The sequence below is a fragment of the Chrysoperla carnea genome, chromosome 5 (genome assembly GCF_905475395.1).
Source record: "Chrysoperla carnea chromosome 5, inChrCarn1.1, whole genome shotgun sequence".
NCBI classification, from domain to species: Eukaryota; Metazoa; Arthropoda; class Insecta; order Neuroptera; family Chrysopidae; genus Chrysoperla; species Chrysoperla carnea.
This window is the reverse complement of record NC_058341.1, coordinates 5,237,874-5,262,053: the sequence shown is the minus strand read 5'-3', so window position 1 is coordinate 5,262,053 and position 24,180 is coordinate 5,237,874. Positions and strand designations below refer to the sequence as shown.

At 28.7% G+C, this 24,180-nt stretch overlaps 1 protein-coding gene across 2 annotated transcripts; it reads left to right on the top strand.

Annotated features, from left to right (window-relative positions):
* The first annotated feature begins 670 nt into the window (after nucleotides 1-670).
* LOC123301587 (S-adenosylmethionine decarboxylase proenzyme) lies at nucleotides 671-23,105 on the top strand. 2 transcript variants are annotated; one of them, XM_044884413.1, is made up of 8 exons: nucleotides 671-978; nucleotides 3,054-3,140; nucleotides 19,877-20,078; nucleotides 20,410-20,706; nucleotides 20,784-20,876; nucleotides 21,471-21,491; nucleotides 21,617-21,772; nucleotides 22,492-23,105. In XM_044884413.1, exons 1-8 carry the CDS (start codon nucleotides 827-829, stop codon nucleotides 22,627-22,629), a joined length of 1,146 nt encoding a protein of 381 aa, XP_044740348.1. In that variant the 5' UTR covers nucleotides 671-826; the 3' UTR covers nucleotides 22,630-23,105. The 2 variants fall into 2 exon arrangements, with proteins under 2 accessions (XP_044740348.1, XP_044740349.1); XM_044884414.1 differs by lacking the exon at nucleotides 21,471-21,491 and having other exon boundaries at nucleotides 672-978.
* Nucleotides 23,106-24,180: the final 1,075 nt, after the last annotated feature.

The following is a 24,180-nucleotide window of genomic DNA, read 5'->3' as shown; positions in this document are numbered from 1 at the left end:
ATTTCATTTTGGTACAGTTCTGACAACGGCATCCATGAGAACACCATAAAAAGTCTTTAATTTGCATTAAGTATGCACGACAAGAAGACGAATAACTCAAAATCACGCCAACCGATTTCGATTATTCCTTTTTTAGTGATAAATTAGTTAGTTAAACTAATTTATCACTAAAAGAAGAATCATCGAAATCGGTTGGCGTGATTTTGAGTTATTAGTCCACTTGTCGTGCATACTTAATGCAAATTTAAGACTTTTATTATTTTCTCCTGGATGCCGTAAGCAGAACTCGATCAAAATGAAACGGGACCACGCGGAAAGCACTAGCTTTCAAATAGATAAAGAATCATCAAAATCGGTTCACCCAGTCGAAAGTTCTGAGCTAACAAACCTCCTCCGTTTTTGTTTGAAGTCGGTTAAAAAAAATTCATTATCAAATGTCAAAAGTTATTTACAAATCAAACAAGTTTAAAAAAAACGAAGAGAGATTGTAATTTTAGTGAATGCTTTTCCTAAAAATATGCTACAAATTCAATTTCAGATAATTTTTCCACTTTTTTTTTTCATTTAGATAAAATATTTTTTTGATTAATTGATTAATGTTCGCGCGTGCGTTGCCGGGTGCATGCATATTACCACCACTTTGGGGTCGCCGGCTTGTCAATTCATGTATTATTTGCAAACTAGTGTCGATTGAATTGAGATGTCAATTGTTATAAATTAAATAAAGAACAGTTTCGCATAATAATTAAATTATATTGTGAAAATTGAAAAAGAATAAACAATTCAATAAAATATCCGATAAGTTGTTAATCGAAAATCGCGTGCAATGGCCGCTAATAATATTAAACCGAATTCGGGTAATGATAATAATTGTGAACAGTATTTTGAGGGTGTTGAAAAGTTATTGGAAATTTGGTTTACAAATGATGATGGTGAAAATTCGACAACAAAACAGGGTGATTTACGGAAAATTTCAAGGTATGAAGAAAATATATTTCGTTATGTTTTTGTTTTTTTAAAAATAGATTCGATTTTGTTCTAGAACGAGATGGTTCTTTTGTTTTTTTTTTTCGTTTTTTTGTTGTTTTTTTGTACAATGATTTTCGAGTTGTTCTGTATATTATTCGGAGATATATTTGAGCATGTATTATAAGGCTTTTTCTCTCAATAAAATCAATGTATGTGCAAATATATTTCATGTATATATGCAACTGGCTATTGTGTTTTGAAAAATTATTGATTTTTCCGCATTCAAAATAAAATTTGGCTAAATTCTTTTTAATTTGAAAATTTCTTTGCTAATTAGCAAATTATTTTAAATAAGAAGTAATTGAAAAATACTATAATTTTGAAACAACTTTCGATTAGGAAAAAAAATCCAATTTTTTTTTCCTAAATTAGAAACGATTTGAATTATTTTTAGAATCTTACGGTTTAAAAAAAAACGATATTATATAATCGATTTTTCTAATAACAATTCTGTTATTTAAATGTCACAGTTTGTTGACATTTTTCTCTCAAATGATTTAAAAAATTTTCTTTGATAAAAATTGATGATAATTTTATGGTTGAATTGATTTTTTATTTATTCTGATAGCGTAAATTAGGGTAAATTTTGAATCGATAATTATATAAAAATTGTTGATAATATATTATTTTGAACAAAATTGGCGGGTTTTATGAACAAAATAGTTATTCTTACGTGAGTTCTGCGTTTGTGGGTACGTGTAACCTCACCCTTTTATGAAGTCGGTTATTTTTTGGGCGAAGGATTAGAAAATATCCCGATATTTTCTTTAGCTTTGAAGATTGAAAATATTTTTTGGGAAGGCTATTTTGTAAGGCAAAATTGTTGGATATTTTTTAGTAGTTTTTTTCTACATATAAGAATACTTTTCTGATAAATAAACTATAAGAAGGGGATCGAAATCAGGTTCATGGCACCTAGCCTTCTCCTGTGGCCGTGATTGTGTCTTATACTCTAGGCCAGTCTTTCTCAAAGTGAGCGATACTCCCCAACCTTGTAAGCTCAATGGGTGGGGTAAGGCTAATTTTGAATAGAATAAGACTGATATAACACGTTTTGGAGGCGTTGAAAAATAATTGATTCTCGAAGAGAGCGATAGACGAAATTTTGGGAAACTCTGCTCTAGTTTACAAATCCTCACTCTTCTTATATCTGCATTAACTGAACCTAAGTAAATTGGGTTGAGCTATAACGAGTTGGCCTTTTTTCTAAGTTTGTAGAATGCGAGGTTAGGTAATAAGGGCTATAATATTAAGCCCAAAGAGTATAAGATAGAGGCGAAAGTCATGTATACACAGGGTACTCATAATCTAGAGGTCTTTAGATCGAAATACGCTCTGATAACATAATTTTTTTAAACGAAATTATGCAAATGAAAAGCGTTTTAACTGGTCCCAATTACTAGAAGAGTTAAAACAAGTATACTCTTTTTTAACGTTGCCAGTAATGGAAGCTTACGAACGAACAAAACTTGATAATGGGTGTCATAGTTTCAAACAGGGCCCCCGAGAGAAAATCCGGGCCCGGGGAATAAATAAGCTCGGGCCTTTACTTTATTTTTTTTGTGTGCCTCCGATTTAAGGACCCTTTGGCAGTGGGCTTTTGAACATTATTTTTTCCCGATTCGTATTGGAAATAGGAATCCAAATTGAATAAATTCTATAGAAAAGGGGCAAGGTACTGAAACTGTTAGATTACTGAATCTAAATTTTGTGCCGAAAAATATAAGCATCTTTAAAATGTTAGGGCTTATATTTAAGATAGGCTAACCGCAGTCCATTTCGAGGTTAGGCAGTTGCTTATCCCGCCAAATGCTTAACCCGCTACTGATAACTTTACTAATTTATCATTTTTTTCCAATCTTATTTTCTTAAAAATAGAATAATGTTAAATTTTCATTAGAATTTGGCATACAAATATTTTTGGCAATAATCGATTTCTATGGGCGGAGAGATGTCATAAAAATTTTAATATTTTTCTAAAAATGAATTTTAACGAAATTTTTTTTTTTCGATTTGATTTTCAGACAACAATTTGAATCATTATTGAAAATCGTACGATGTGAAATCATCAGCTACATCAGTAATGACGAAATTGATGCATATGTTTTGAGGTAAGTCATCATCATGTTTCAATTTTTTTATGATTATAATTTTAGTTTTTGGCCTTAATTTTTTATGATTATAATTTCAATTTTTTATGATTATAATTTAATTTTGCTTTGACCTTATCCTTATTTTCGTAACATAATTTTAATAAAACAAGTGAAAACAAACAATTGACTGAGTTAATTGTTGAAATACCATGCATAGTCAGTGTTGATTTCTTTATCACATTACACATACAAACATGTGACACATACATAACTAATAATCAAGTATAGTACATATTATAAAATTTCCGCCTAGTTGGCGCCCTCACGGGTAAACAATGATGTTTACGAAAAAATGTTTCAAACAAAAGTTGTTTCATTTTTGATAACGAATATTTTTTACATTTAAACTTTTGTTCTATCTCTAACGGTTTACAAGATGGGTCCTACGGATCCAAGACCCAATTGACCTATGATGCTCATTTACGAACTTGACTTCACTTTTTACGTCGTGAGTACGCTGTAAAAATTTCAGCTCGATATTTTTTTTCGTTTTTGAGTTATCGTGTCCACAGACGGGCGAACGGGCGGACGGAAAACCGGAAATGGACTAATTAGGTGATTTTATGAACACCTTTTTTCCTAGCATCATTATTTTTAAGCGTTACAAACTTGGGACAAACTTAATATACTATGTATATTTCATATATATACATGGTATAAAAATACTTTTTATGGGACAAGTTTTTATTATACTAAAAAGTATGATCAGTACAAAAGCAATAGCTTCATTTCCTTCGTAAAATTCGCTAATAATGCAAGCATTTACATTCAACACTTTTTATACAGAATATTTAAACAATTAACTCAGTCAATGGTTTCTTACATGTGTTCTTACTTATAAGAGATAGTGAAAAAGTTTAAATTAGATAGTTCTCTCCATAAAAGAACAACATCCTCCCCGAAGAAGATGATCTTGGCACTCTTGGCTTCCACACCTTATCAAAAAAATCAGATCCTTAAATGTTTTGTTTAAAAAAAGTTGACTCTACTAAAAATTCTAATAATTGCTCTACCGAAGTTTATTATCTTAGTCATAAATTCTGTGTATACCTAAGAGGTTATCTCAAAGTTAATAAAATATTATCAAAATTATATTGTTTATAAAAATAAAATATATAATTTGATTATTTTAAATATTTAAAAATTTATTTTTATTTTAAAGTTTAGAAATAATAAACAAATCGACCGGATATTACGATTCTTTTTTTTTTAAATTCAGCTTTTAATTTATTCTTAAGGTGTTTGCCTCCTTAATTTCTTTGATGAATTCATTGATACAAAATCATTGAAGTTAAATAAACAAAATCATTACTTCTATGAAAGAGATTGGTTTTAGTTGAAAAGTCATGCACTTTATTGATGGGAAATAAAATTTTACTTAATTGGAATATATAATCGTGAAAATAAAGCGAATCGATGAATTAAAAGAAAATTTCTTTGCGTTTGCTTTAAATATAGTATATGGCTTTAAATATTACGAACACATACCTGTCATGTCTAGTCCATATGTGATTATGCCAACTACATGAAGATGGTTGTTACTAACTTACAGTGTGTTTGAAGTAAACTTATTCGATCATTTTTATAATATATAGCATATTTGTGTACATATATAACAAACATCGGTAGCGCAGTTAGCACAGCGATGGACTTAAGACACTAATATCAATAGCAATCCATATGTGGTTGTGACAATCACATAAGTATTTTGTTATAATATTTATAAGTGGTAGAACTAATTAAAAAAAAGATGATTTAAAACTATGTTGCATTTCAAAACAACAATATTTGAAATTTTGTTAGACAGTATATTACTTTCATACAAACAACTCATGCGTTTGTGCCAACTTCACCACTCAACTCCGTACGGTAGTTGTATCACATTCGTGGCCCCATTCGTCATATTTGATCTCGCGATTAGGTTGCAATAGACCATATAATGATTAATGGTTCTTGATTTTGATCTATTCGCACCGTGTGTGAGTTTTATTGGAGGCGTTTCCATGGTAACGATACACTGTTTTAATTATAGAATTGTATGGATGCATATATAATTGTATGGATTGCATTTATGACTTACATTGAAAATTTAATATTATTGTCTCACAAATTTAAATAAATAATTATGATAATTAACATTTGAAAAATAATATTTGTGTAATTTGATTTCTTATTTTCACAATTTTTAATGCATTAAGTTTAATTAATTAGTGTTTTTCAATAATTTTAATTTGACAATTTTCTATAACATTAACATGTAAAGAATTTCAAATTAGTCATAACAGCCTCGTTTATCGCCAAAATTTTTCACTGGAAGCGCTGGCATCGATTTTATTGTCCCTACCATGACTACGCACACAACGAATATATTGATTTTAATAAAACCACGTGGCTTTTAGATTGTTATCAAATTAGAAAATATTAATAAAACATTTTTATCTAAAATTTAAAAGGTTAAATCTACAAAAGTTGTACTAGGATTGTAAAGTACTTGTGTAAATAATTACTATAAATACAATAATTTATTGATAAGAATCCTCTTGTCTATCAAAAAGATTGACTTCTCAATTCACTACTGATGATGTGTTGGACATTAATTTTATTTGTTTTTTGCTATTTCGTATTTAATATTAAATTTTATTTTTTTGATAACTTAAGAATTTTGTAGTATAAAGTTCAAAATGTTATTTATAGAAATCATTTTCTGTTTTATCAGTCCATGTCTGAATAATTTCAAACAAAATGGACATTTTTTTTAAAGAAAAAAAAACCTTATAAAGGCACTTGTGTGTTTAAGAAAAGGAGTTACAAAGACACTTATGTGTGTTGGGAAAATCATTTTGTCATGCGACGAAAATAGAACTATGATAAAAGACTTAAACTGAGCTTCAGCAGATGTTGAATAAATAGATGGATATTAAGAAATCATAGTAATTTACAACAATATTATTTAAACATACGAATGAACTGGTCTAACAAAGTCTACTTTTTCAAAGTTATTCCATAAACCGATATTGCTTTTTTAAAGTTCGGTCAAATCACATTAATAAATTACCAAACTCTTCCGAGGGATGCTTCAAGAAATCACAGGCTTTAGCTATTAATTATTGTATCGAAAATTTGAAACAAATCGAAATTCTTCAAGGATTTGGTGAATCGAAATTACGTATATTAATATTTCGGTCTCTCACAAGTAATATGTTCTTTCATAAAACCGCTCTCAAACGGATTATCCGACTTTGTTTTTTGTTTTTTTGAAAGGTAATTTGATCTAGAGTTTTCTTATCTTCTTATCCGTTAGTAGATCATCACCTTTTTTCTAGTTGTTATCGGATACGGAACCCTTTACTAGCACTTTAAACACAGCTAAGAACCAACACTCCCCAAAAAACCCCCACACTGCCCTAAAATTTTCAGAATTGATTTAGACTTAGTCCCACTTCATATAAAAAGAATCAAGCTTTTTATTCATCATTTTTCTGGCGCTATTACATCCTTTATTATAAAAGTGTTTTTAAAAAATTTTAATTTTTTAAGATATGACTTAAGATAAAGCTAAATTACTTAAATTTAAAGATGATTTATGGATCATGTTATTACTTTAAAAAATCCATAAATTAATTATTATTATCGCAGTTAAAACAAAGCCGTACTTAAGTAATTGTGTCTACAAATTATTCCAATATGTAATTAAAATATTAAATTTTTCCAATTATTTGCCATCGTATGTATGTTTTTGCAATTATTTCACAACTAGATTGATACCCACCCGCTTCGCTCGGTTTAAAAGTAAAGATTGATAAAGATTGCTCTCGCTTATCCCTTTTCTATAACACTCGAAATAATGATAAAGATTGTTTTACACAGGTAAAATATATGTATGGTTTTTTATTTTTTTAAATGTATAATAGTCGTAATTATTCATTGAGTATTACAGAAAAAATGGCCGAGAAATATTTTATATTGACTATTTTTACAGGAATCTGTTATTTAATATATCTTTATAAATTATATCTCATGTGTTATTCTGATATATTAGCTATATTGATGTACAGTTTCATTAAAAACCTTCCCTAGTTTTAGCATGAAAGCGTAACAAACAAACAAACAAACAACCTTACTTTCGCATTTATAATATATAGAAATAGAGATTTTGCAAAATATCATAAAATTTGTTTGTACGTAAATCGATTTGATAATTTATTGTCTTTAGTATCATGAGTTATTTTTCTTAGTATTCAGAGGTTCATATCATAAGACTGTGATCCAGAAATATGATACATTTTATGTAAGATAAGAAAATTGAAAAATTAATTAACAATTTACATCAATCAAATCTTAAATTTTAATTAAAATATTTGTGGGTATTTTATTTTAGCTTGATTTGAACTGACGAAAACATTCTCACTGATTTAAATCCGTACTAAACTATATGGTTTTCGAAATACTAATTTCATAAGCGGCCAAATTTGAAATTTATCTATAAATTTCGCTTCGCTGGGAGTCTTTAATTTTGCATACATACAAGAACTTAAAAATCACGAAGTTTGCATATACAAACTTTCATCCATTTTTTTACCCTCTTAAAGAATTTTCATAAAGTTCAGCGTTACAGTAATTTTTACATTTGTAACTTCAAAAATGATCAAGTTTCATATGAAAATTCATGCTATATTTTATCCGCTTGAAAAAAGAATTGAGCTCAGATATCATTTTTTACATTTCTAACTTCAAAATCGTCCAAATTTCATACAAACTTTCAACTCGCGTTTTAAACGCTTAAGGAAGGTTTCTGGAAAATTTCATGCTTCTAGACCTAGTCTTAAAATACACGTCTCCCTCATTTAAGTGGTAACATCTTTTTGAACAATTTTTTACGAGGTAACACCTCATTGAACAACTCAGTATATATGCCAAACAAAACTCGTAGCTGTAAAATTTTCGAAGGTCTGTTAACAGAAAATTTGTTAGTCAGGACATGTTTAAGTTTTCCAAAGATAGGGTTTTTTATTCATATTCCAGTTTTCATTCACAAAATTAAAAAAGATTGCAATGGCATGCTTGGTAATTTTTTAACTCCAAACTTCAAAAAAACCGGAAAATTTAATCGATGACGATTAAATTTATGACATAATAGGCTATCAAAAAAAATTTGCTTATCATATCAAACGTAACCTTTTTTATTCATGTCTTATGTGTAATAACTTAAGCTGACCTTTCTATATTTTCATGGTTCCGTACCTCAAAATTATTTTATCGAAGATAATATTAAATTTGTCAAGAATTCAAAATTTTATAAAATTTGTTTACTTTTGGCGTCACAAAGGCTAGTTCTTGGGATAACGACAAAAATTTATCCAAAATATAGAATCTCATATAGAATTTCGGACGATACTGTAAAATTATTCGCCTAATCGTCAAGTAAACACGTTTTTTGAATTTTTAGGGTCCAATTGACCCTCCGAGTTTAAGCAAAGTCTCTAGATAATACTGAGTATATGTAATTTTGAACCAAAAAAAAAAAAAATTAGAAAGATCATTTTTATTTGATGACTGAATGTGTAGTCACCCACATCATTATTTGTTAATCTTTATTAATTTTATTTACAAACATATTTACAATTACATTTTGATTGTGGGTGGAGTCGGTTACTTCGTTCTTATCCAAGCGACGACAATGTGATCAATTCTACCGCCCTCATTAATCATAATTGTTAACACTGCCGCTGTCTGGATTCGAACCCGCAACCTAAGTCTTAATAAACAAACAGTCAAAGACACACGCCTTAGACCGCTCGGCCATTTAGGCTGTAATTTCTCGAATATCTTTCAGACAATTTATCAAATTTACAAATATTCAAATTAGTAAGCTTGTAAATAAATTTATTTTACCTAATCCTGAATGATTGGGTTATATTCACTTTTAACCGGTATTTTTTTTTAATAATCTCATCTTAATATAAAGGAATATCGTTTCGAAGGTCACTTTTTTTGGATCATTTAAACTGTTCAGTTTAGCAATTTATTGTCTTCAATATATTTTGTAAGAATTTTTAAGTAAATCATTTCAATGAAAAAGGTCATCTCTCAATATTGACTCTTTTAAAATGGTATATTTATAACAATTCTTCAAAATTTTTTTGATAATCTTCTTGATAATAAATTAAGTAATTAATTTATAATTTAATTAAGGATGTTCGAGCGCTAGGGCAAATTTGGATAACAGACTTGATTTTTTTTTAATATGAGTTGGGCTAAATCTAAATCAATTCTGAAAATTTAAAGGGGGTTTCTCGATTATTTAAATAAATAAATATGCACGGATTGTATAATAATTGGAATTTCAATAAAACTTGATAAATACATTCTTTGATTAACAAAGTTTCCAAAAATCACAAAAAATTCCTTGGTCATCGGGCTTTTTATTAATTTTTTTATCATTAAATTTTGGCTGAAAAAATCATGAATCATATATCAAAATAAAATTTTAATTTAATTATGAGTTCATCGAAGATCATTCATTTGATGAACAGAGATAACTATAGTTAAGAGTATTGATGATTGGTGAACGATATCTATATTATCAAATTTATAAGCAGCACTTGCACACAATGTATTATATATTTTTGTAGTTGCTTGGTATTGTAAAGCTTAAGGATGTATGGACATGACAACAATGTTTGATTTAAAGGCTCGCAATTTGTTTGTAGGTAGTCTTTTACTCAAAGAATATGTGGTTAAAATTTCAGCATAGGTAACCGGGCAAATTTTTAAGAAAAAAGTCATTAAAAATTGATATAAAATACATTGGCTCTTATGGAGGAATCTCAAAAAACGACATATTTTGGAAGTTTTTGATAATTTTCATTTGGAATGAATGAAAACAAATTAAAAAAAAACTTTTTAATAGAAAGTAAACATATTAGCAATGAATTAGAAAAGAAAAAAACTAAGTGTCACCGTCCATATAAGGGATGTAAGAGCAGGGTAGATTAAGGGTTGAAATGATTTTTATCTTATTTTCAACTTTGATGATGAATTTTGTTATAACTTCATGAATGTAGACGAAAAATAAGAATAAAATTTTTCGATATGTGTCTTGGTTTTCGAAATATCGAAAGCTAAATAATTAAACAAAATTTTCAATTTTCGATATTTTGAAAATTAAGCCAGATATCGAAAAATTTTATTCTTACTTTTCGTCTTATATCGTCAAGTAATAATATAAATTTATCATCAAAATTGAAAATATCTATTTTTAAATTTGTGCCCCCACTACCATGCTCATACATCCTTAAAATAACACATAATTTGACTACAAAGCATGTATTTGCTTTATATGTATGTACCGTGTAATAAACCAAAACTTTTTTTATAGGGAATCAAGCATCTTAAGACGCAAAGTAGAAAAAAATTCTATAAAAAATAATAAATTTTTGTTTATAAACAACGTACGACAAAGAAAAGACCTTCAGAATTGTCACAGTGCAAAAAAAAAAAAACGAAAACAAATTTTTAATAATATTTTTCTACTGACGCCCACTTAAATTTTTAAATCTATAAATAAGTTAAATTAAAAATAATATTACGTATTCTTATGGAATATTTCAATAAAAATGGCCTTAAACAAGTGAAAATAAACAATTGACTGAGTTAATTGTTTAAATACCATGTATAGACAGTATTGATTACTCTGTCACATTACACATATATACATGTCATACATACATAACTGATATTCTCATATAATACATACTATATAATTCACGGCTAATTTGCACTCTCACGGGTAAACAGTGATGTTTATAAGATGGGTCCTACGAATCCAAGACCCAATTGACCTATATTGTCCATTTAAGAACTCGACCTCACTTTTTATGTCCCGAGCACGCTGTAAAAATTTCAGCTTGATATCATTTTTCGTTTTTGAGTTATCGTGTTGACAGACAGACGGGCAGACAACCGAAAATGGACTAATTAAGTGATTTTATGAACACCTATACCAAAATTGTTTTCGTAGCATCAATATTTTTAAGCGTTACGAACTTGGGATTTAACTTAATATACTATGATATATCTCATATATGCATGGTATAAAAAGTGATGATTGATAATTTGTTTTGACTCATTTTCAAGCGTAAATTTCCTTTAATAAAAATTTTATTTAAAATACAAATATTTGCAATTTTATTTTTAATAAATCAGTAGGCCATCGTATCAAATTTATACATCATATTTCTAATTGAAATCAAATGTAAATATTTGACACAATGATCTCCTGATCAATTAGGTGTACATACATTTCGTAAAACGTATTTTATGGCTGAATAATTTGAAAAAATATTGTTTGATATACAATAAATGTAATAATAAAATATACTGGCAACCTTGTACTGATAAGTTTGGACGCCAAAATTTTTTATTATTCAAAAGTAAAAATATTCTTTATTATATAAATTGATCGTTTATTCGCATTGATAAAATTTCTAGTATAAACTGAAAATAAATTGAGGGTAATGATTTTTCCGTATTTCAATTTATTACGAGCATCTTTTCAGGGTCAGATTTAACCTATCGAGAACCCTACACACACTGTTAACGTTAAAGCTTCTATGTTCACTGTTAAAGCTTCTTGTCTCAACCTCATCACGAAATCAAAAATGTGAATGGGGCCACGAATATGATACAACTACTGTACGGGGGTTGAGTGGTGAAGTTGACACAAACGCATGAGTTGTTTGTATGAAAGTAATATACTATCTAACAAATTTCAAAAATTGTTGTTTTGAAATGCAACATAGTTTTAAATCATCTTTTTTTGATTAGTTCTACCACTTATAAATATTATAACAAAATACTTATGTGATTGTCACAACCACATATGGATTGCTATTGATTTTAGTGTGTTAAGTCCATCGCTGTGCTAACTGCGCTACCGATGTTTGTTATATATGTACACAAATATGCTATATATTATAAAAATGATCAATAAGTTTACTTCAAACACACTGTAAGTTAGTAACAACCATCTTCATGTAGTTGACATAATCACATATGGACTAGACATGACAGGTATGTGTTCGTAATAACCATATACTATATTTAAAGCAAACGCAAAGAAATTGTCTTTTAATTCATCGATTCGCTTTATTTACACGGATTATATATTACAACTAAGTACAATTTTATTTCCCATCAATAAAGTGCATGACTTTTCAACTAAAATCAATCTCTTTCATAGAAGTAATGATTCTGTTTATTTAACTTCAATGATTTTGTATCAATGAATTCATATTTTACTAAATAAAAAATGTATATAAAATAATTAAACGTTAACTTCAGAATGATTTTTAATTGAATGTTTATGTATAAAAATAGAAAAAAAAGTGTCATTTCGTATTTGTAAATGAGGCCATAATTATAACGTTATAAAAAACAGGAAAATTATATAAATTATTAAAATATTATTGGCAAACAAAACTATAAAGTTTTCTGATGAAAATTTGTTAAGAGAGTGGGATATTTTATAATTGAGTTGGATGCCAAGTTATTAGAAAAATGATGCTGAATGCTATCTATTGACACCGACTTCAAAAATAACAATAATTTTAACTATATTATAATATCGGTTTTTTTTTTTTACTTTTTAGTGCATATTAATTTGTTTTGGAAAAGTTTTTCTTTTGAAGTCGGTTTTCTTTTTGTTTATTTTGGAGATAGTGAATCTGAATTGAGTTATTAGTCAACTTGTCGTGCATACTTAATGCAAATTAAAGACTTTTTATGGTGTTCTCATGGATGCCGTTGTCAGAACTGAACCAAAATGAAATACGGACCACACCAGCGGAAAGCACCAGCTTTCAAATAGATAAAGAATCATCAAAATCGATTAATTCAGTCGAAAGTTCTGAGGTAATAAACATTAAAAAAAAATAATAATACAGTCGAATTGATAACCTCCTCCTTTTTTGTTTGAAGTCAGTTAAAAAAAAACGTAAATAGAGAAGAAAATATTTCTGTGTACACAAAATAATAATCTTTATTGAACATAACCTTGAACTTGATAATTTTCCTCTATGCAACAAATAATATTGTGAGCTTTTATAACACATATAACATATCGTATTTTCACAATTTTCACAGTTTGTTGTGAGTTTTCACAGTCACACATTACATATGTATAAAATATATATAATAATGAAAGAGCTTTCCCTTGTTAAATACTTTGTAAAACATTTTAACTTCAAGTTTTTTCCTGTCTCCTGGCTCGTTGTAGATTTAGTCGCAGAAACGAAGCATTGGAGTTCGATTTTCTTCCAATTAAATGTATTAATGACATATATTTTAGCCAAAAGCTAACGATTTTCGAAAAATAAAAATAAAAATATTTCGATATCAAGTTTTGTTCTTCCATACTTAAAATCACCTGTAAAAACAAGTTAAAAAGGTTCCTTAATTAGAATCATGGCCTCTTAATGAGTCAAATTAGTCAAAAATAAATCATGAAATTTGAAAAAAAGTTAAAATTTATGTAAAAGTATACTTAAATATTCTGATTTCGAGTCATAAAAGCACATTTTTCTTTTATAATATTAAAATTAAAAATCGTAATTTTTAAACTGTATATCACGTGACATAAAACACGGGTAAGCCCTGCTGTGATGTCATAGCGGTATGAGTCATAGACCATCAGCTAGTTCAGTGTAGACAGGTGGGTATGATATATCCATCGATAATAAATACTTATATTTATTATAATCAGATGTCTATGAATATATCTGTCAAATTTATTTGTGTTATTTCGTATAATGATACCCATATTACGTCATCAAATTGGATGCCCACGTTTTTGACAGTTTAAAATTTAATTTAAGTGTTTGGCAAGAAAGCCTGTGTATTTTTCCGAGATAAATTTTTGGTGGCTTTTTATTATCAAAATCAACATTTAAAAATAGTGGAATACCCTATTACAATGTCTCTTACAACTATGTTACAACAGTTCTCATTTACAATATGCGCGTCTCGAATTTTCTACCATTTCATTCTCCCTTCTCTTTTCCTCACCTGTACACAGTCACCACGTCATTTGTGCCCCATTCTAGTTCAAGAGTTTATTATTTTGACGCTGATTGTGTATATATAGAATATAGCCTAGCTCCCTGCTGGCTGTGATATATAATAGAAGGGTCGTTGGAGGGGGAAGTAGAGGGGGGAGTGGTTTGTTTGTGTGTGATCTATATTAGAATACAGGTACATGCACAGCATCCAGCATGGGTTTGTGTACATGTCTCTCTATATTCATTTCCATTTTTAAAATACACACCAAGTGACGTCATACACTTTGTGTATAGTTGAGTCTACTTTACAACGATTGTAAAAATTTTGTAAACTTGGCAAATTGTATGACGTAAATGTATAAAAATGCTCTAAAAATATCGAAAAAGTATCAAAAATCAAAGTTTTATTTATGGAAAGCTCCCGTAAGGTAATGTTTTGGCCCATGGCCATTTTAGACTTGTGTGGTTGAAATTATTTGGATCTAAGTTTCAACTTTAATGATGAATTTTGTTATAACTTCATGAATGTAGACGAAAAATAAGAATAAATATGGAACGATACATATTATTAAATAAAAAAAAAATTTGGGTATCTTATCAATCAATTAAGAGAGTAATTAATTAATTAAAAATACACTAAATAACATAGCATGATATGAGGATGATTATGTTATTAAGTGTATTTTTAATTAAGAATTACTCTCTTAATTGATCGATAAGATACCCAAATTTTTTTTTGATTTAATAATATGTATCGTTAACTACAACATACTAAAAATTTGGATCATTTTCTACTAATTTAATTTTTCTATTACTGGTGAGGGATCCTCCTTAACCTAGTAGAGGCTCGCTTCGTTCGCCTGATTATAGTTATATAGATTTTTCGGCGGCACCCAGTTTTAATGGTTGTAGAATTAAGAATTCTGTTGTAAAGTATGCTTTAAAAGTATGTATTTTATATTTAGGGTACATTTCCATTTCCCATAAGGGGTGGAAGTTTTTTTTTCTATTTATTTTTATATAAATAATATTTTTTTCTTGTATATACCATTTTATCATATTTTCAATTTTCCATAAATAGTCCTTGTTAAAAAATCGATACCAATATTATTATCTTTTATCGTAAATATTTAATTTCGGATGGAAAATTTTTATACAAAGTATAAAATGGATCATGGATAAATTTTCTTAATCGATATTAATTCTAAGAATTAAATATAATTAGCAAAAATTTTAAATATATTTTAAGAGAAATATCAACCTTATGTATCATCAGAATATGTAATATTTTTTATAAAGAATAACTTTTTTTCTTAAAATGTAAAATAAGAAAACTTTACCTCTATCCGTGGGGGGTGGGGTGACACACTGTATATTTAAAAATACAGAATTTTTTACACAATATTGACTTCCCGCCAATTTTTATACCATGCATATATGTTATATGCAAGGTATACTAAGTTTAGTCCCAAGTTTGTAACGCTTAAAAATATTGATGCTACGAACAAATTTAGGTATAGGTGTTCATAAACTGTCGTCTGTCTGTCCGTCTGTCATCACGATTACTAAAAAACGAAAAGAGATATCATGCCGAAATTTGTATAGCGGACGTAAAAAGTGAAGTCGAGTTCGTAAATGAGCAACATAGGTCAATTGGGTCTTGAGACCTATCTTGTAAACCGTTAGAGATAGAATAAAAGTTTAAATATAAAAAATGTTCCTTATAATAAACAACTTTTGTTTGAAACATTTTCTTGTAAACATCACTGTTTACCCATGAGAGCACATATTATACGCAAATTGTAGCATTATATGGGTATATCAGTTAAGTATGTGTGACATGTCTGTATGTGTAATGTGATAGAGTAATCAACACTGTCTATGCATGGTATTTCAACAATTAACTCAATCAATTGTTTGTTTTCACTCGTTATTCTACTCATACATAACATTATGAAAACATCTTGACGTATGCTAGAAAATAATTGAACCTAATACTAATAATTTTTTTGAACTTCAACCTTGAAAAATAACTTTTTTTTTTGTTTCATATTCACACTATTAATTTATAATTAGTTTTATTTAATAATTAAACTTGAACACGTGCAAAAATTTAAACATTAAAAATTTACTTCAAAATCGCGTTTATGCAGTTTTTTAACAACAGAGATATGCAAGTTGCGTTTAGAAATTAAGAAAATTTATTTCCGAATTTGGAAAAAAAATTGCGGTTCTTGAATAATGATTTTTTTATCAGATATTAGAATTGTTCCAGACGAGTTCAATTCTGATTTTTTATAAAGTCATTACTAGACAGTAACGATTTTAACAATTGAATTGTGAATTTTAAAAATTGTATGTGAAATCATCGTTTTTAGATTGTATAGTGGCAAAGTATATTACTTTCATGTAATAACTTTTGCATATATTTCAATTTAAAAGTGATTATGCTACGACGAATATTAAAATTATAGTAATTATCAGACATTGAAATTACTCGGAATTCACTTGTTGCAATATAATTTTGCAATAATAATCAAATTAATATTTTTAATTAGATAATTTTTATTTCCAATTAGTCGTATCAATGAATGTTTTTACTCAGGAGTCTTCAATAACAGCTCCGAATTTGATGATTTTTTTTTCTATATTACTTCAAATCAGAAACATTTCAGAGGTGGAAATAATCTGGAGAGGGAAAAGTCAACCTAAACAGTTTAGCCTAAATCGCTTATGATAGAAAATTTGAAATGTCGAGAGAATATTGATTTTATATTGGAAGTATCATTTAAAATGAATTTTTCGAAATGCATCCCCTTTAAAATTTTAATCTTCTCGAAATTTAAAACTTCTATTATAAGCCATTTAGGCTGGGCATTGATATCGAAGCTGTTATTGAGGACTCACTAAAAATGGCTATTTTATATATTCCTTTATGCGACTAAATGAATTGTTCTTTTATTTATAGTTTTAATGGCTAATGATAGTTCGAGACCTAGCATCGTTTTCTTGAGCTAGAAAGGAATGAAGTAGGATTATTATTACATCATTAGATGTAAAACATACTTCGTCCCTACCTAAACTCAATTAAAAAAGGGATAGCATGATTATTTTGATTTCTATATCAATAAAAAATAATAATAAATAAACTCTAAATTGTTTATTTTATTTAAAATTAATCTTACATTACAAACTTAATACTAGAGTGAGACCCACCCGCTTCGCTGGGTTTAAAAATAAAGATTGATAAAGATTACTCTCTGGCTAATCCCTTTTCTATAACACTCGAAATAATGGTAAGGATTGTTTTACACAGGTAAAATATATGTATGGTTTTCTATTTTTTTAAATGTATAATAGTTGTAATTATTCATTGAGTATATCAGAAAAGATGGCCGTGAAATATTTTATATTGACTATTTTAACAGAAATCTGTAATTTATGGAATGTCAAATTAAATTAATTTAATTTAATATATCTTTATAAATTGTATCTCATGTGTTATTCTGAAGTATGAGTTATTTTGCTGTACAGTTTCATTAAAAACCATTCCCTAGTTTTAGCGTGAAAGCGTAGCAAACAAACAAACAATCAAACATGCTTACTTTCGCATTTATAATATATAGAGATAGGATATAATTTTAAAGTCTTTGTGTTAACTTATTATTAACAATTAATTTTTTTTAAGAATTAATATTATAATTTATTTATTTTATAAGAATTCATATTTATTCTCTGTAATATTAATTTTATTATATTCATTATTCAGACCATTATCACATGAGATCATATTACAAAATTTGATATGAAACCTATGCAGATATTTATTATTATTATTATTATTATTATTATGGTTCTGGTATATATAAACATATTTTATTTTATGTGTTCGATGTTACTGTTTTACGCGTTCTAGAATTTTCTATTTTAATGCAAATGTGCAATTTAATTTGATAAATCTATAGACATACAAATATTTGTTTACTAGAAACATCACATTTAAAGGATTTTTTAACCATGACATGACATATGGATCAAAATCGCTCGTAATATTTCAATATCTCAGAAACTATGCATTTATAATCATTAAATAGACCTAATTTTTGTAATTTTGGGATCAAAATTACTCTTTTTTTACCGAGTTTTATCAAATTCTAAAGAAATTAATTTCCCTTAACTCGCGGAACCCTAAACTCGCACTTGAAACGTAGCTAAGAACACTCTCCATGAAATTAATTTTCAAACGAAACAAAAATATCCAAATCGGTTCATCCGTTTTGTCGTTACGATGCCACAGACAGACACACATAGTGGTCAAACTAATAACTCCCCTTTTTTTTTTGATTCGGGGATTAAAAATCAGGAATAATCAGGAAATTTATGAAAGCTGATTCTTTGTTGAAACGATCCCTACACTGACTTATTAAATTGAAACGACTGTAATGTTAATTATTTTTGCAAAATTCTGGACTTCTGGAACAAAGAAATTTAGATGAATCCATTCCAGAGTTCAATGATTTCATATGATAAAATCTATTGCGTCGTAAAATTCGGGAATAAAATATTATACATAAGTCTATAGTTTGTCATGATACTATATGATAATGTATTTTATTAGTGTTGCGCTATTGGTTGATACTATATAATCCTGCTACCATGGTAACCAGGATAATGTTGTCCTAGTTTCATTTTATATTCCATTATAGTTTTTATATTTTTTATGACGTATCTAAAAATATATATTTCTATATGTAATGATAAATTACATTTCCTGTTTGAGGATAAAATTCTCGTTTTTTGTATTTTAAGGATTTTTTATGCAACAAACTACGCTACGTTTAATTTATTATCCCTTTTTTATGACGTCATTCTTGAAAACAAATAATATACGAAGTTTTATCATCGTAATAAATAAAAACAAACTTTTAACAAAAAGAAAACCGACTCCAAAAGAAAAACTTTTCAAAAACAAATTAATATGTACTAAAAAGTAATAAAATAACGATAATATAATGTAGTTAAAATTATTGTTATTTTTTGAGTCGGTGTCAGCCAAGGAAACTAAAAAAAGAATCATCGAAATCGGTTGGCGTGATTTTGAGTTATTCGTCCTCTTGTCGGTCATACTTAATGCAAATTTCAGACTTCTATGATTTTCTCATGGATGTCGTTATTAGAACTCAATCAAAATGAAGTGAAACACACGGAAAGCACTAGCTTTCAAATAGATAAAGAATTATCAAAATCGGTTCACCCAGTCGAAAGTTCTGAGGTAACAAACATTAAAAAAGAAATACAGCGAATTGATAACCTCCTCCTTTTTTGTTTGAAGTCAGTTAATAAAAATATTTAAAAATAGAGTCATCTATTGAATACTTACACAAATTAAAAATAAGATTGTTTGAGGGAAAATCTATAACTCTTACTGCCATCTGTTGAAAATTAATAGAAGTTAGAAGTGAATTCAATCCTTTCTCTAAAAAAAACCTTAAATCTAAAGCGAAGCGAGTGTTGTTCTTTCGACTTTAGCTTTAAATGTAAACGATTCTATTGTACACATTATTCATTTTTCTCTTATATTAAAATTATTTTACAAAGACAAATTTTCACATTAAAATTTTTCTCTTTTTCTTCCAGTGAAAGCAGTATGTTTGTATCAAAACGGCGTTTAATATTGAAAACATGTGGAACGACAACACCGTTACTATGTTTGGGCGCACTTTTGCGTCTTGCTGAACAAATTGCTGGATTTACAAATGTTCAAGATTTATTTTATTCACGTAAAAATTATGGTCGCCCAGAATTACAACATACGCCACATCAAGCATTCGATCAAGAGGTAAATTCATTTCATTTTATACGTAGGTTAGAAAAGACACCCACGAATAAAAAAAAAGATTAAGAGATTTGATTTGACAGCTCAAAACTTGACCAAAATATCTGTCACACCAGTCAAAAATAAAAAAATCCTGGCAAAAAATATTTCTGTCAGAATAAACCCTGGCACACCTAGTACATATTGTACCTATCATTAAATAGTATTGATTCATATACGAAATTTCGAAATCCGTGTAAGTGCAATTTAACTGTCACGGGCTCCGAGACTATAATCCATTCGAAGTATTTGCAGCTTTAATTTTACCAAGTTTTTCTTTTTCTTGAATAAATAGGTGACGTTATTGGATTCATTTTTTGAAAATGGTTCAGCATATTGTTTGGGTAGCATGAATCGTGATTGCTGGTATTTATACACATTGAATCCAGCTATGATTGGACCGTTAAAATCACCGAGCGCTTTAGAAACAAGTGTTATGTTACCACCATTTAGCAAAGAGAAGCAAAATGATGAGGATCGTAGTTTAATTGAACCAGATCAAACATTAGAAATATTGATGACCAACTTAGATTTGGATATTATGGCAATATTTACACGGGATGAAACACAAAGCGCAGCTGAAGCTACAAAGGTAAATATAATACCAAGTCTGACGATCCAGAACTTTGTTAAAATGATTAATTAATAATGCTTTATTTTTGTTGATAGCGTTCTGGAATCGATAAACTAATTCCAAATATGGTGATTGATGATTTCTTATTCGAACCATGTGGATATTCAATGAATGGTATCTCAAAAACGGTAAGATTTTTTTAAAATATTCTTAAACTAAAACGTTTTTTAGTAAAACCTTTCGAAATTACTGCTATATTTATTGTTTCCGTAAACTGTAGCTGCAAAAATTTCCTCTAGCTTTGGTTATGCACAGTTTGGCTTTTCGCATACCCTGTACCAAGTCCCTGTATGGGACTAAATATTCACACCTTGCTCTGCGAATGACAGGCTTTATTAAAAGGGGCCGGTAACGCCACTCTGTCGTTACCTTTAACGCTAGAGTGGCCTAATAGGCCTATAGAGGTTCATTCCTCGAAGCATTCATAGACAATTCTCGATTGGAATCTTGACGCCTCAAGGGTCCGAATTGCGACCTGAATATTTCAGAAGAAGCTAATACGTGTCCCACTGTAACCTTCCCCTTACAGATCTGGGCAACTTTATATCCTTTTTATAATTTAAATATGGCAGAAATTTCTTCAAATTTTATATGTAGTATCCTTTAGAATTTTAGGTAGAATTTCTCAAAGAAAAAAAAAGGACTCAGTTTTAAAAAATAACCATTTGTGAAAATTATATTTTCTAAAATGATTTAATATTTATTCCTCTTTGTTTTACTAGACCGACTCAGAAGGAGAACCAGTAAGTAGTAACTAAAACATTTGCCGTTGAGCATTATTCTCTCCTTATAAATTTTTTCTACCCCCTTCGAGTTTAATGGAGTTTAAAGGATTATTTATAAGGTCTTTTTTTTTTTTAATTTTCAGGGACATTACATGACCATACATATAACACCGGAACAAGATTTCTCGTATGTATCGTTTGAAACAAATGCTCCATTGGTCAGTTACAAAGATCTGATGAATCGTGTTTTGAACACGTTTAAACCAAATGAAGCTGTTGTTACAATTTTTGCAAACCAGGTAAATTAAATTAAAAACTATATTTTATTTTTATATCGTAGAACACAATTAAGGTCCTCTCTCTCGAAGGTCTCTCGATTACCCCTTCATCGGCCCTAAATATCTTTCCAACGAGAATCCTCTTGAGTTCTGAGAACAAGAAAGAGTCGCTGGAAGCCAGATTTAAAGAATTCGGTGGAAGCGGAAGCAATTCGAAGTCCAATTCTTGTAATTTTGTCATCGTTTTCATTGATTTGTGACACGGTGTTGGCGCCTAGACTAATCGAATTAAATCAAATATCGATAAATCAAAATTAGAGACTGTACCTCACAAAATAATAGTACGGTAGCTGTCAAATTTATACGCAAAGGTCTTTTGAAGGTTGTGGTTAACTGAAAGTCATATGAATTTAATACTAGTAGCGCCATTTACGTGTCAGCCTACGAATTTATCAGCTCATTTAATATTCTCAACCAGCGCACAATCTATTCTAGCTCGTAAACTTTCACTCGAAGAACAATCAATTGATCAACCTTAGCGATGTTTACGAAGGCAATTTGTATCCATTTCAAGCACAAAATCTAGGTTTTTAGGTTCGATTTACTTTAGTAAATGATTTTTATCAGATTTCGAGGCACGAGGCAAGCCAAGAATTTATTTACATTACGTTATAATCAAAAGAATAATAGTCAGAAATCAATTCGATTAAAATTTCGTTTAAATTTGTTTTCTTTCACAGACTTCGATGGCAGCTGAAGCACCACGTGAATTGGATAAAGTGAGTTCGTTAGGTGATTGGTTACGTCGTGACATACAACATTGTCGTTTCAAACATTATGATCTCACTTACGCATTCTACAGTAAATTTCCAAGCTGAGGGTGTGCCCCCAGCCTGATTGTGTGTTACAAATGTTTATCTCAAAACAATCAAATCTCCATCATTAACTCTTCGCACATTCTCATAATTCCAATTCATCATTTCATTTACTATTTAATTATATTTTTTATAATTATTAGTTACATTCCTTCCTCATCACAAGAACAACCACCACAACCACCCCTATCTCCACCACCCCTTATGACTAGTACATCTTGTATAAGTTGTTTTGAGAACACACAAAATCAGGATAAATATAATTATGTAATATTTGATAAAAATCATAGTAATAAAATTTGTAGAAATAGTGATGTAATTAATCGTAGCCATAAAAATCTTTTCAATAATTGTAATTTGTGTATGACAAGGATAGGAACAACATATCCATCGATATTGATTTCATATTGGTGGTCGCTTGATCTGTTCTTATTTATCAATTTTTTATTATTGGATACATCGTTTGAATCAGCATTGATTTTATTTTCATGGTGGCGTAATAAAATTTCATGAGTGTTTTTCATCCATTTTTTTTTAAATGATCTGACAAAATATTTCTAAAAATATCATTTTTATAAATAATAGAGAATTGCGCGCATTTTTCACTGGTTTTTTTTTGTTGTATATTATTGTTTTCGAGTTCTATCTCGAGTGTTTTTGATCATCTAACACATCTGTTGGTTTTCTGTTTTTATGTTCCAGAATGGAAAAAGGGTCGTAATAATTTTCTTTTTGTAACACCTATGAGGGTGGAATTATTATAACTCTTAAATTCGTTCTTGTTTTGAAATTATTTCATCGATTCATACAAAAAAAAATGTAAATAGAAAAATTTGTAAATCTCACTTTTTTTCCTTACAAAGTAGCTTTAATAATAAGTACCCAGGAAAATATGCTCATTTGAATCCTTGAAACTTTTCCTACGTAAGCTTAGAGAGCATTTTATTTAGATGGTAATTGAATCATAGTATTTTTCTATTTAAATAAAATAAATTAAATTTTTGTGCGCATATTCAGAAATATGCGTAATTTTTAAATATAAGAACGATATTAGAAACAACAGATATGATTTATAAGAAAAAAGAGATTGTAGCAGAGTTGATTTTAGGGTATGCCTTTCTGATTAAACTAAAGTTGTCTTTTTAATCAAATCTTTTTACATCGACCTTGTCTGCTATCGAACCCTGGACATTGCAAAATAACCTCCAAATCTACGCGAGCAGAAGGTCTTGCGAAACGTTCCGGAACCGAAAAACTCTTTTCCTCTTCTTCCTTCGTTAATGACATATGAGACACCTCTTCAAATAAACTTGTGTGTGAATCTCGCCTCATGTCTATCGAGATGAAGCTTCGTTTCTTTTTGAGCACTGTAGCCCCCATTTTCAGGAACTTGTACACCTCTTCAAGTACAATAAAACTTGAAAACTTTAGTTATTATCAGAAAGAATTTACTACGATCGATTCTTAAACTAAAAGAGCGCGTTCTAATTTCAATAATTGTTTTAAAAAAGGGGTTTTCATTATTTGTATTGTTGTTTGAACCATATGCGAAAA